At 42.3% G+C, this 13,228-nt stretch overlaps 1 protein-coding gene across 1 annotated transcript; it reads left to right on the forward strand.

Annotated features, from left to right (window-relative positions):
* The first annotated feature begins 9,894 nt into the window (after positions 1–9,894).
* Positions 9,895–10,875, forward strand: LOC100618822 (mas-related G-protein coupled receptor member X4-like). Its single transcript, XM_007490044.1, has one exon. The coding sequence runs from the start codon at positions 9,895–9,897 to the stop codon at positions 10,873–10,875; it is 981 nt and encodes a 326-aa protein (XP_007490106.1).
* The last annotated feature ends 2,353 nt before the right edge of the window (positions 10,876–13,228 follow it).

Raw genomic sequence — 13,228 nt, forward strand, 5'->3', positions numbered from 1 at the left:
AGCCACATAATCCTTTGTGTGGTGCCTTGTTCTTATTTAGTTATTCTCAGAACAAGGTGCCACACAAATAATTATGTCACCGGAAGTAGTACTCTAAGTGAGCAACTCTGCACTTTTTGGTGCTGTCACCTAGAGTGCTCCTCTCACTGACCACCAATGAAAGAGGTGCCCCTTCCAGAAGTGCAGCGGGGGCAGGATAAATGGGCTCAGGGGGTCACATGTGGACCATGGGCCATAGTTTGGGGACTCCTGCTCTAAGAGATGTAAAGCTTGAAGAAGGCTAGCCTCAAGTGGTCCACTTTTTCATCATATAAACTTTTAACTACTACACACTATTAAAAATAAAAGAACCTGGGAGTCCCTTCTGGATGTAGACCTGGTTCTTTTGTGACAAAGAAATCAGCGGGCCAAAGGGATCCTGGATTCCCCAACTTGTAAAATATAAACATATATAATTTTAGGTCTGTCTCCAAACCCCACAAGACGTCTCTTGAGAGATCATCAAGATCATATCCAGGCCTTCTGGTCCCCAAGACGTTTTCCAGACCATTTCTGGACCTCGTAGCTGCTGAGAACATTTCTAGACCTCTTAACTTTGAATGGCATTCCAGTCCCTTTAACTTCTTGAAAGAATTAATTTGATATAAATTACATTATAAAGTGGATCCACCCACATAGGATTAACATAGTAACTTGTTTTTGAATAATACATAAAATTAGCAATACACATAATTGAAATTAGAAGGCAGATACTACTCTGGGACTCCATTCTATAAGATTAAAAATTAATATCCAAATACTACAAGTATTATATTTTACAAAAGTTATTAATAATAACTTGAAGCAAAAAGGAACTAAAAAGCTAGAGTAAAGAGGTAGTTAACACAGTCTCTGTCACAAGGGAAGAGAGCAAAAGAGGGTGGAGTCATACACAACCATATACAAATATAGTAAGCATGCAATGTGGACAAAAGGAATAGCATGCTGGGAAATGTAGTCCAAGGGTTCAAGATTTTCTAATTGCACCCCCCCCAAACCCCCTGTGATTCATGTACACCGTTTTAAAACAAAACAAAACCACTTAGTGAGATCCTTGGCTAAAGGAGCCAGTGTGATTGACAAGGAGTCATCTGCATGTCATGGTCTGTGCAGTGCCAATGACTGTCATTCTGCCACTTGTCTACATCATTTGCAAAGTGAGGATATCCACAGTTGTTCCTGAAATTTGTGCAAAAGTCAACATGGAAAAGAAGGGTCCTGACAAGAAAGTTTAAAGTGTGGATGGGTAAAGAAAGCTCATGTGGACATTGAATGAGTTTTAGAATCTGCAATTCATGATTGCAATAAAGTGAGGAGATGGTAAGCTGAGGTCTCGGGTGTCAGGTCAGAAATGGAACTAGAGACTTAGATTCCATGGTTTGAATTTTGAATTTTTACCTCTGATTTCCCTCCACTCATTTTGCCTTTGGTGTTTCTCCTATCATATAATATGCACAATAGGTTCTTCTCCTTGAATGTGATTGTCAATGTATGTATTAATGCCCTTTAGTCCCAGGAAAGTCTGAATGCTATCAGGTACACCAAAGGAGCACTCAGGTTCCACTGTGTTACTTCCTCTGCTCACTAGCTGATTAATTACTGCTCCTCTCTCTGGAGCTGGAAAGCAGCAAACAAGGATTCTGCTTTTGCTCTGATTTTTGTTGAATAATAGAGATCATCTCTTTAATAGGCTTACTTTCACCTCATCTACAGACACATGAAAAAGGCACACCTTTTGTGCAGAATTGCCTTCGCTAAATTTTGAATATGTTCTGATCAAGTCAGGAACAAACATCTAATTGACCAACATTATCAAACAGCAGACAAAATGCAGGCAGACATTTAACCAAATATAGTAAACCAAATTTCAATATGACCAGCAGCAAGCCTTCTTTCTTCTTTTCCTCTTTACCTCCCAGATGTCTTTTTCCTGAGCCAGAGGAATGATGGTGAGTGGGGGATCAGACAAGTCACTTAACCACTATCTTCAGTTTCCGTAACTGTAAAATGGAGAAGATAATAGCAACTACGTCATAGATTTATTGAAAGGATATTTAATAATAACTGATATTAACTGACATTCATGTGGTGGTTGTGTTGTGCCAGGCATTGTGTTAAGTGCCGTTGCCAATCTAATATTCTTTGTCTTCCAATAAATGTAGATAACATTTGAATAAGACTTAACTCAGTCCCTGACACAAAGTGAGAAGCACATAAGTATTTATTCTCTTCTCTTTCCCTTCCCCAGAACAGCAGCAGGGTGAAGAATCAGAATTTGATAGGTCATTGTTTAAGGAGAATGTATGGCATGGTAGATCACAGAAATGAGAGAATCTTCCATGAGGCATGGAATGACCACAAAGATGGGCTTTTATACTTCATTCTTCTGAGAAAAGCCATATCACAATAGATTCTAGGCACTGACACAAGAGGAACTCATAGGCAACCTAAAATCTATGCTCTCATATTATCAGACTGAACCAAGTTCATTACCTATTGAGAGCCATCAAACTCTTACTGGCTGACAAAGTCACAGTTTGGATATGGGAGCTGCAAGTCAGCCACCAGATAGTGAATCTCCCACTGATCCCCTTCTGTGACTTCTCTCTCTCTCCAACTTCTCTTGCTAATGGACTTCTTATGTTTATTGTTCCCTCCCCAATACCAGAGAAATAATATGAGAGCAAAGACTCATAGGGTTAACACACACATATCTCATCACATTGCCCCCAGATTGTTTCCCTAAAAGATTTCATTCACAGAATTAAAACCTAAAGATCATTACTAACCCTACCCTCTGCTTTCCCTTTCCACAGAGTTACATTCACTCCCATTAAAAGACAGGCAAGCCAAGAACATCAATCACCTTCAAGACACATTCCACTGTAGACAGAAACCAGGCAACGTTGCCTGGTTTAAAGTAACAGAAGAAAAATAGAACTTGTAAATTGAGGAAAACCCCAAATCTGGTCCATCATGTAATTGCCCTCTAACCATGTACCTAGCTACAAAATGTTTTGTTATCCATCTCCTAAGTCATTGTGAATGATTGTGAATGCTGACCAAAATAACAATGGTTTTCCTAGGTCAGGGGGACTAAACTCTAGTTCACACTGTTTATGTCATTCATCTATATCAACAATGTTTTGTTGACTATCTCATTGGTTATGCATCTATTATTCAGTTCTATGGAAACGTATATGTAGAAAACTGATTGTTTGACAAAGAAGTATGTAGTAACCAACCTACTGTCCCTGCTACTACACTATATGATAAACAAGCCACCGTGTGATGGCAGAATGATACATGATGCCTATGCATGTGGGACTGAGCACATAGCTCTTCCCATCTCCTTTACTTGACTGGATCTTCACACTTAGACAGAGTATGCCATCACCCTCTGAGAGACCACTGGTTGGATCTCAAAGATTACCCAGAAGAGGATAGAGCCAACTCCCAAATTAGGATTGGAAAAATTGAAGTAAAAAGGAATCTGATTAGGCCCAGCCTCCCTGTTTCCTTGCCAGAATATAGACCAAGTAGACTGGAAATAGAGAATATTATTAGATATGCACTCTAAGCAGTGTTGAACAGTTTAGAATCATGTACACAGCAATGAGACCTTTTTTCCCCATATCAGCTTTCCATGACTACTCAGGGTTATAGAACTTTCCTTCGATGTCACATTATGTGAGAAACATCTCTTATTATTTTTGTGACATTATTACTGGGTAAAGCATTGCTTTCTGATAATGAGTGTCCTATGGCCTAATGGGGAACTAGGGCCTATCAGTTTCCTGATCTCATTTTATATAGAATTAGTACACTTTTTAAAATGCCAAAGTTCCTCCCTTCTCACATGAAGGAAAAAGACCTTTAAGGGTAACCTTGGGTGACGGAGGTAGTGTGAGTGACAAGGATTCATTTGTTTGCCAGGGCCTGGTAGTAGTAGTAGTAGTCTCTCGGTAACCGAGGATGACGATTGTCTTTGTGCGTTTTTGTGCACAAAGACACTTGTGCATGAAGATTTAAGTGGAAAAGTCGATGCACAGAGACAGTCCCACTCTCTCGGCGTTGGAAGCCTGGGTCCAGTGGCACGAAAAGTCGTTACACCTGGAGACTTCCTCAGCTGCATTGGATGGCCGTGTTGTCTTTTGTGCTCCAACACACCCTAAGTACTCCACAGTGCCTTGCTGCGTTGCCCTCTCAGCCGTTGAACCTTCTTATTGGTTTCTTCCGTCTGTTCAGCCAAAGCAGTCCAGGGCCTGGACAATGCCAATAACCCTCATCCTGTCTCCTTTTTATGTCATGGATATACTTAGGACACCTGGTGCAATGCCTGAAAGTATATGGAAGTCACTATGGAGTAGAGAAGGAAGGGTCATTGTCATCCATAATTTTTTTTAAGTGTAAATAGATAAAGAAGAGTAAGGTGAATAACAGTGCTTTATCATCTGCCAGTCTGGAAAGGAAGAGCAGGAAAGACGAGCTGAAGTCTGGGGTGTCAGGCCAGACATTGAACCTGGGCATCTAGACCAGGTGAAGGAACCTTGACTTTCCAAGCACTGAAACTTGAATGTGTAACTTTAAATTCTCCCCGTTCTTTTTATTCTCATCCATGTGGTGGAGATTCCCACTAGCACCTACCATGGGCCCCCCTCACCCAGGTGAAGTAGGGCATAGGTGGGTGAGTTAATGCTCTTTAGTGCTAGGCAAGCCTGGGTACTTCCCAAATTCTTCTTCAATCTATCAATCCCTATTGGACAGATGAGAAAAAAGAGACTTTTATCAAGGAATTAATTTGCTCACATTGCCAGTGATAAGACGTATCTGGATGGGATTATACCATGAATGGATGCCTATGTGAGGACCCCAGAGAGATGAAGACACTTTATCAGAGTTATTTTGTGACCACTGTCAGGTGAATGGGACAGCTGGGAATTTTTTCCAAATACTGTGTGTTGGTGTGTGCATATAAAAACATATATTAGTTTATGTGTAATTTATTTGTAGAGCTGTGTATATATCTGGTGTATATTAGACTGTTCACATTGAATCCCAAATATCTTTGTTTCTTTTTGCCTATAAACTATATATACATATGCACATGCATCCAATCATATGTATAAGTTAATTCTTCCTCAGCAAAGTTTTAGCATGATTCAGTAGTGCAGGCTTTCTTTCCTCATCGGCATTCAGAATAAAAGAACCTCAGACCCCACTATCTTCTCCAGGAGAGCCTAAAAATGCTTACTTTAATTTCCAGAAATATTGTGTGAGTATCAGGAATCTGAAATAACAGAATGAGGCCCCCAGGCAACTCTCTTGCCTCCTGTCTCAAAGGAAGGACAGAGCCCTTTCAGAGGTAGCCAATGATTCTAGGAAAGGCAAGTAGAATGAGGATAATAGACCAGTGTGATACTGAGGCTCCCTTTAGATGTCTCTGAACTGAAGCAGAAGTTTCAAGGGAATTAAGTGCAATGCACACACAATTTTGTCTCTATTTCCTGGCATCAGTTATCTTGAAAGTGAGGTCTGGGGAGTTAATGCTCTTGGGGTAAAAAGATAGAAAGTTTCTTCTTTGTTAGCTGTGAGCAGAAGCTAAGCATGTATGAGCAAGTGCTCTGTTGCTGCCTCTGAGCTGGAATGAACAGGTGCTGTAGAAGAGAGGATGGACTGTCATCTGGTGGCATTTTCTGGGACTGATACTGTCACCACTGGTTTTGTTGAAATCATCTCTAAGGTCTGTACTTATCTTTTAGATCCTCTACAGAAATCTGTCCTATAGAGTAGAAATGGGGTGTCAGGGGTCACTAAAGAACTCTTTCCCACTGAAGGCACTTCTAGGTCTCTCCTGAAAGAGGAATGAGGCTGAACTACACAATGACAAAATCTCAGGATATGAAGAATCTAAAATGGGGAAGGGGCAACTTACATCAACAGTTTCAATGAAACAATTTCAGACATTTCTCACTGGCTCCCTATCACTGCTCTTTCCCATTTTCTTCTTTTTCATCTTGTCTTGGTAGCTGCCTGCTTTGCCCACCACTTGTATCCACATTGCAGCATGAGACCACTTTTAAAGATATGCTCTTTCCCCCTTATCTGTCACTGGGCAGCCACTGTAGGGACTGAGAAGGAAGAGAGAAAAGGTGAAGGATTTTTCTAAAGGGAAATAAGGGAAATTAGTAGGAATAGAGACTCTTTCAACTCAAGTGGGAGATTGTTTTCAAACTGCCAAAAGGAAATCTGCTTCTCTTTGGATGTTCCATGGCTGCTCATGCCTGGATTTAGTTGATCTCAGAGACTGATGAGGGCTGAAGACATCATCTCCTCTGGGATACCAGGATTGAGGCAATGAGTTTGACAACTGCAGGATCTCAGTGACCAGCACAGAGATCATGGGATGAAACAGATCCACCAATTCAAATTCTTTCTGAATGATGAATAAAGAGTCATTCTATTTTATTGACTTATAGTGAACTTCCAGTTCAATACACATGAATATATTCACATTAATAATTTGCTATGAAAAGGGATGATATGATCATCAGGGATCACTATTTCCCAGGAACATCTGCTGGTAGGAGGGTCAGAAGAATCAGATGGGCGAAGGAACCCAAAAGAATTAGTTTATGCCACAATGAGGCTGAGGAAACTAAGGGGGCCTCATGAATGTGAGACTCCTATTACCTGCCATCATCTAGGTACTTAGTAGTGTCTTCCCTCACCTGATCCAAGCCTTCCTTGGAAATCAGGATCTCACCTGAACCACTGAGCTCTGAGAGAAATCCTCTTCATTACATAGACCTGGAATTATTTACAATCTTGTCTGAGACCTTAAGATCTTAGCCAGTATGGCCATATGGAGTTGAACTGGACAGATCACAAGGTATCAGAGGAAGAGGAATATGAGCAGTCATCAAGAGATGCTGAGATAATTCCCTTAAGAGGATATTTTAATAGTTCTGTGCTCTGATTGAACAGTTGTAGCAAACCACAAACTACAACAACATATTTAAGAACTTGATTTCACTTGCTGTACCCTAAATTTCCATTCAGAGGTTCTCACAGCCCAGATCCACGCAAAAAAATTCTCCAGGTAAGTCTCCCCAAGGACATATCTTCCCTTGAGGATAACCCTCTTCCTTCTGTCCTTGAGGAAATGGGGTAGAAGGGAGTAGAAGGGATTCCTTGTCACCTTTGGGGATTGTGGTACCTGACAGAGGTTGGAATCCCAGGTGGACACTTTTGAGGGAATAATAGAGGAATAAATACTTCTTTTGTTGCTGTTCTCATTCTCTTATCCCAGCATCCTTTCCTTTTCCATTGCCTTCTTTGTGTCCTCTTTCAGTGATCCCTTCCTTCTCTTTGTATGCAATAGGACAAGGCATATTCATTTTGAATGGAGTGGTGGCAAAAGAATTACTTTTGCAGGCAGCTGGGTGACTGAATGGATTGAGAGCCTGACCCAGAAATGGGAGGTTCAAATCTTGCCTCAGACACTTCCTAGCTGTGTGACTCTGGGCAAGTCACTTCACCCCCGTTGCCTAGCCTTTACCACTCTTCTACTTTGGAACTAATACATGGTATTGATTCTAAGATTGAAGGTAAGGGTTTAAAAAATAATGACTCTCAGCACATCGTGAAAGCTGAATAATTTGAAATTATGGAAGGGGTAATTTACAGATATCAAGGCAGATTTTAACATGTGTAGAAAAAATATGTACCTGATTCCTGTCTCATTTGTTCATTTCAGGAATCGGTTTAACACTAACCACTCTGCATCTCTTTTGAAAATTAAAAAGGCTTTGAGTTAGTGAAGAGTTCATTAACATTTTCACACAATCAAGAAATCTCTTTTTTATCCTACAGATCCTACCAGCAAATCTTTGGCCTCCCTAATTTCATAGGTGGAAGAGATTAGTCACTCATGAGAAGCTTAGCCTCTCAGGATCATAGAGTAGAAATTGGAATGGACCTCAGAGGAGATGAATGATGCTCCATACTCTTTGACTCCTTATGTAACAATAATTGTGTATCTTTCAAGGTAATAGATAGGAATTATATTGTCATGAAGTATTACTTTTGTACTGTAAAAAAGTGCTATACTGCAGTATTTAGAAGGCTGTCAATTAGAAGAGGGATTTGTATTTACCTTCTTGACCCTAGAAGGTATTCCAAGGGGAATGGCTACAATTAACTAAAGTAAAATTGTGGTTGGCTATCAGGACATGGTATTTAACAATGTCTCTCCCTCAAGACTCATGGGAAAGGGAAGGCTGACATTAAAATAAGAGCCAGATTAGCAAGCATATGAAGCAGGAAAATCTATTAGTCTAAAGTACCTCACAACTTCCTGAACCTCAGTGATTAACATACTTCTACTTTATATACCAATTCCATCTTGGTGATACTGACCATCACTTTGCCATTGTTCAAGGGCCATCCTAAATTGCCCAGTTCCTATTGCTTTGGTTCTATCTTCTTCCTCTCATACAAACACACACACTCACACACACACACACACACACACACACACACACACACACACACACACACACACAAAGAGAGGGATACCTCAAACCTATTTCTTAATGAACATTCTCTCTTTATTGATGGCTTTCTAATCTTTGAGCTGAATGTTCCAGAGGTGTCTTAAAATGTCTAAAATAGAACGTATTGTCTAACCTCTACACAAATCCAACAATGCCCTGGACATCCACTTTGTTATAGTTCCATCTTCAATTGCTCTTACAAACACACACCAACAATTCATTCAATTGTCCAAATTGGCTGTTTCTATGCTCCTCTCATCTCATTTATATGTATTCTTCCCTCAAATCTCAGCTAAAGTTCCACTTTATTCAAGAATCCTTTCCCAGTTTCCCTTGCTCTTCCTGTCTTCCCCTCCTTCTCCCTCCCTTCTCTCTGTCACTACTCCCAATATGTCTTGTCTATATCTTGTTTGTGCATACATGATGGAATTTTATCTGCTACATTATATTGAGAGCAGGAACACTCTGTGTGTGTGTGTGTGTGTGTGTGTGTGTGTGTGTGTGTGTGTGTGTGTGTGTGTGTGTGAAAGGGGCAGGAGAAAGGAAAATCAGATATTCCATGGGAGAGTCTTCCCTTTGTAGTCCATGGAACCCTGGAAGAGGAAAGTGGCAGAATTTTCCCAGAGTCTCTCTTAAACTGAACAGTGAGAAATCCCAGAGGCAACCTCCCTGGACTACTGAAAAAAAGGTATAATGATACAATGTGACTTCACGTGTGGAAATGAGGATAGTGGTCCCCTATTCCGTTCCATGTCTGAAAAAGAATACCATGGGCTGGGAGGTAGCACAGTGGACAGAGTGCCAGGTCAGAAGGGAGGAATAAAAGCATTCAAATCTGGTCTCAGACAGTTCTAAGCTGTGTGACTCTGGACAAGTCACAACCCCAAAGGCTTAGCCATGACTGATATTTCTGTCTTCAAAATAATACTTAGTATAAAGTCTAAGAAAGAAGATTTGTTTTTACTTTCACCTTATGCCTTAGAATGAATACTGTCTATCAATTCCAACGCAGAATAGGGATGAGGGCTAGGCCATAGGGGTTAAGTGACTTGCCTAGGATCACCCAGGTAGGAAGTGTCTAGGACCAAATTTGAACTCAGGACTTCCAATCTCTAGGCTTGGCTCTCCATCCACTGAGCAACCCATCCTCCTCCCTCCCTTCCTTTTTAAAAATAGAAAACTCTACCTTTCATCTTGGAATAATTAACTCTGGAACAGTCTCTCACCCACTTCCCTGTCTTGGTGTCTCCAGGGCAACTGAGAGGAGCAGAGCTTTCTGAGGCTGGAACCACCTACCATGGCTGAGTCTCCCTCACCTGAGCAGCTGGAATCTTTGGTTAACATGACAGTGCAGATGAGTACAAATTCGAGTTTAGATGCTCCGACTAAGGCACCTGAAGAATTTGTCTTAGTCAACTGGATGGATATGCTCTCTCTGGTCATTGCCCTGGTCGGTATGGTGGGGAACAGCATCGTCCTGTGGCTGCTGGGCTTCCGCACCCGGAGGAGCCCCTTCTCGGTCTACATCCTCAACCTGGCCGCAGCCGACGCCCTCTTGCTTGGTAGCTGCTTTGGGTATTTCATGTGGAGAATTTTTGGAAATTCAAAACGTCGCGTCATGAAGCTGCTGTGGCGCAGCATCCTAAACCTTCCCTACTGTGTGGGTCTGAGCCTGCTGGCGGCGATCAGCACTGAGCGCTGCCTCTCTGTGCTCTTCCCCCTCTGGTACAGATGTCACCGCCCCAAGCACATGTCTGCAGCTGTGTGCGCCTTCCTATGGGCTCTGCTGGGCCTGTTTTGGGGAGTATTGGGGGTTCTTCCTTTCCTTATCAAGGTCCACATCTCTGATTTCAACTTCGTTCTACGTTTTGTCCAGTTAGGGTGGTTCGTCCTCCTCACCTGTGTGCTGGGCGTGTCCAGCCTGACGCTGGTGCTGAGGGTCCAGTGCAGCTCCCAGCGCAGGCGGCCACCCAGGCTCTACCTCCTGGTGCTGCTCACAGTCCTTGTGTTCCTGCTCTGCGGCCTGCCCTGGGGGGTTCTTGATGCAATTTGGTTTTTTAGCGGCTCCCGTTTAATACCTTACAAGCTCTGCAGGCTCCTGGCCTGTGTGAATTGCAGTGCAAACCCTTTCATTTACTTCTTCCTGGGCAGCCAATGGTGTAGAAGAGGGAGGGAGCCGCTCAGGGTGGTCCTGCAGAGGGCCCTGGGGGAGGAGCCGGTGGGAGGGAATGGGGGGAGGGACACATCTCACTCCAACACTCTGGATGAATTATCCTGAGGATAAGAACAAGATGCTCAGACAAGGGAGCCCATGAAGTGACCCCCCCTTCCCCCACCCCTGCAGAGGGCAGAAACAGCCAGCTCACCTTTCTAGGAGAGGAGACAAGATCCCTACCCTCCCATATGGTGGTCTTCGTGGTTTGAACTGTAATGAACAAGCATTTATTAACTGCCTACTACATGCCAGGCCCTTTGCTAAGGGCTTCACAAATATCTCATTGAATCCTCACCATATTCCTGAGAGGCAGGTACTCTCATGATCCCCACTTTATGGTTTAGGAAACTGAGACAGACTGGGGGTTCCAGGGATGTGCTCATGGTCCCAAAGGTGATGTCTGAAACTGGATTTGAACTCAGGTCTTCTTGACTCCAGGACCAATGCCACCTGCATTCAGGAACCCCTACTGGCTGGAGGCTGCAGAATTTACTGGGAGGAGATCCAGGAATCTGGTGTCACAAATCTACAGGAGAGTCATTCCAACAAATGCCACTCACTCTGTCTGGAAAAGTAGAGGAAAAATCATCCTCTAAGGCCCCATGACTCCCTGCCCTGCCTTTGTTAATCATTGTGAAAGAGGGGATGCAGTTGGGGATCAGACTCCTCCAGGTTCCATGGGTCCTGCTCCCCCACTTTGTCTTCCCTCTGGCTTGATCCACAACATTGCCTGGGAGGCCTCCTCTCCTCCTGCCATAAAAAGAAGGGACTCTGCCTCAGTTCTGTCTCCTCTCTTTCCCCTACTCTTGCTCCCTTCTCACTCCCATCACAGAAGCTGAGCTCAGTAGTTCCCTGCCTCTCCAGGTCAATTAAGGTCTCTCTCTGGTTCTGTCTGTTTCTCTGGGTCTCAGTTTCTCTCCACGTTTCTGTGTTTCTTTGTCTCTGACTGCCTCTATTCCAGTCTTTCACTCTTCATGACTCAGTTCCTGATGAGGTCCAGATATGGGGGGGAATTTTAGGGGTGCCACATGACAGATTGAATTATATGACTTATTGAGGCCAAAACAAGGGAAAGGGTGACCCATCTCACACACATATATGAACACAGCACAGAAAAATACACATAAACATATCATACAAGATAATATGTAGGAGCGCGCACACACACACATGTGCACCGAATCATAATCTCTGCTGGACACCCAGAGTGTACCATCCAATCACACTGGAATCATCCTGTGACAATGACCTCACTGTCTTCTCAGGGTTTCAGGCCAATATTCACCTCATAGAGGCAGGGCAGCTTCAGCTTCTCTCATTATTACTTATGTCCTGGCACATCATGAGCATTATATAAAAGGAAATCTAAGTAAGCAGCTCCTCATTTCTATTACCTTAAGAATCCCCTTCATTTGATACCTTCAACTGTGTGAATTATAGTAAGAACATGGACCCAGGAAGAAGTCTGTGCATGCAGTGAGATTAAGAGTGTAGAACCAGACTAGGAGCCGATTAACAATCATGTGTGTGACTATATTATTCCAAAATGTGTGATTGTGCATTTTAATATTCTTTATGTTAAATTGATTCATAGAAGAAGGTCTCAGAGACCAAGAAGTTCTGAAAATGTCTCAGAGCCCAGAAAGGTCTAGAAAGGTATTGAGGACATCGAGAATGTCTCAGAAATGAGGTTTGGGGCTGTCCTATTACAACATAGATGTCTATGGCATATATTAGTACTATGGAAACAGGTTTTGATCAATGATACATGTAAAACCCTGTGGAATTGTTCATGGGCTTCACAAGGAGGGGAGGGAAAGAACATGAATCATGTCACCATGGGAAAGTATTCTAAATTAATTAAATAAAAATTTAAAAAGAACAGATTTGAAACTATAACAGAATGTGTATTTTAAAAATGGGCTCTCTAGACCTCTGACTTGTTTGCCTTGCCCACCAAATGAAGTCAGACTTAGCTCAATGAGTGCTTTTCTCCACCTTTCTCTTTCAGTATCAGGAGTCATTGAGGCAGGGAGTGGGATGGAGATTAATCCTGGCACCCAAATTTCCTCAGTCATGACACTGTAAAGCTCTACTATAAATTTTCTGTTTCCTTCACTCCTCCCAGAGTAGGTGATGTGATCAACACTTTGATAGATAAAAAGCAAGCCCTCAACAAGGGAAAGCTACTGGATATGAGATGTTTCCCCAAATTTAGGAGGCAAGACATTTATGTAATTTCAACTATTCTGTCTGCATTGAGATGCCTTCAGATCTTTTTCTGGAGGCTGATGGTATTTTTCATCATAAGTCCTTGGGACTCCCTTAGATCAATGTATTAGCAAGAATAGCTCTTACAGTAATTATCACAGTTGTTCATCATAAGATATAGTAGTTATTGTGTATAACATTCTCT

Source organism: Monodelphis domestica, chromosome 3, assembly GCF_027887165.1.
Source record: "Monodelphis domestica isolate mMonDom1 chromosome 3, mMonDom1.pri, whole genome shotgun sequence".
NCBI lineage: Eukaryota > Metazoa > Chordata > Mammalia > Didelphimorphia > Didelphidae > Monodelphis > Monodelphis domestica.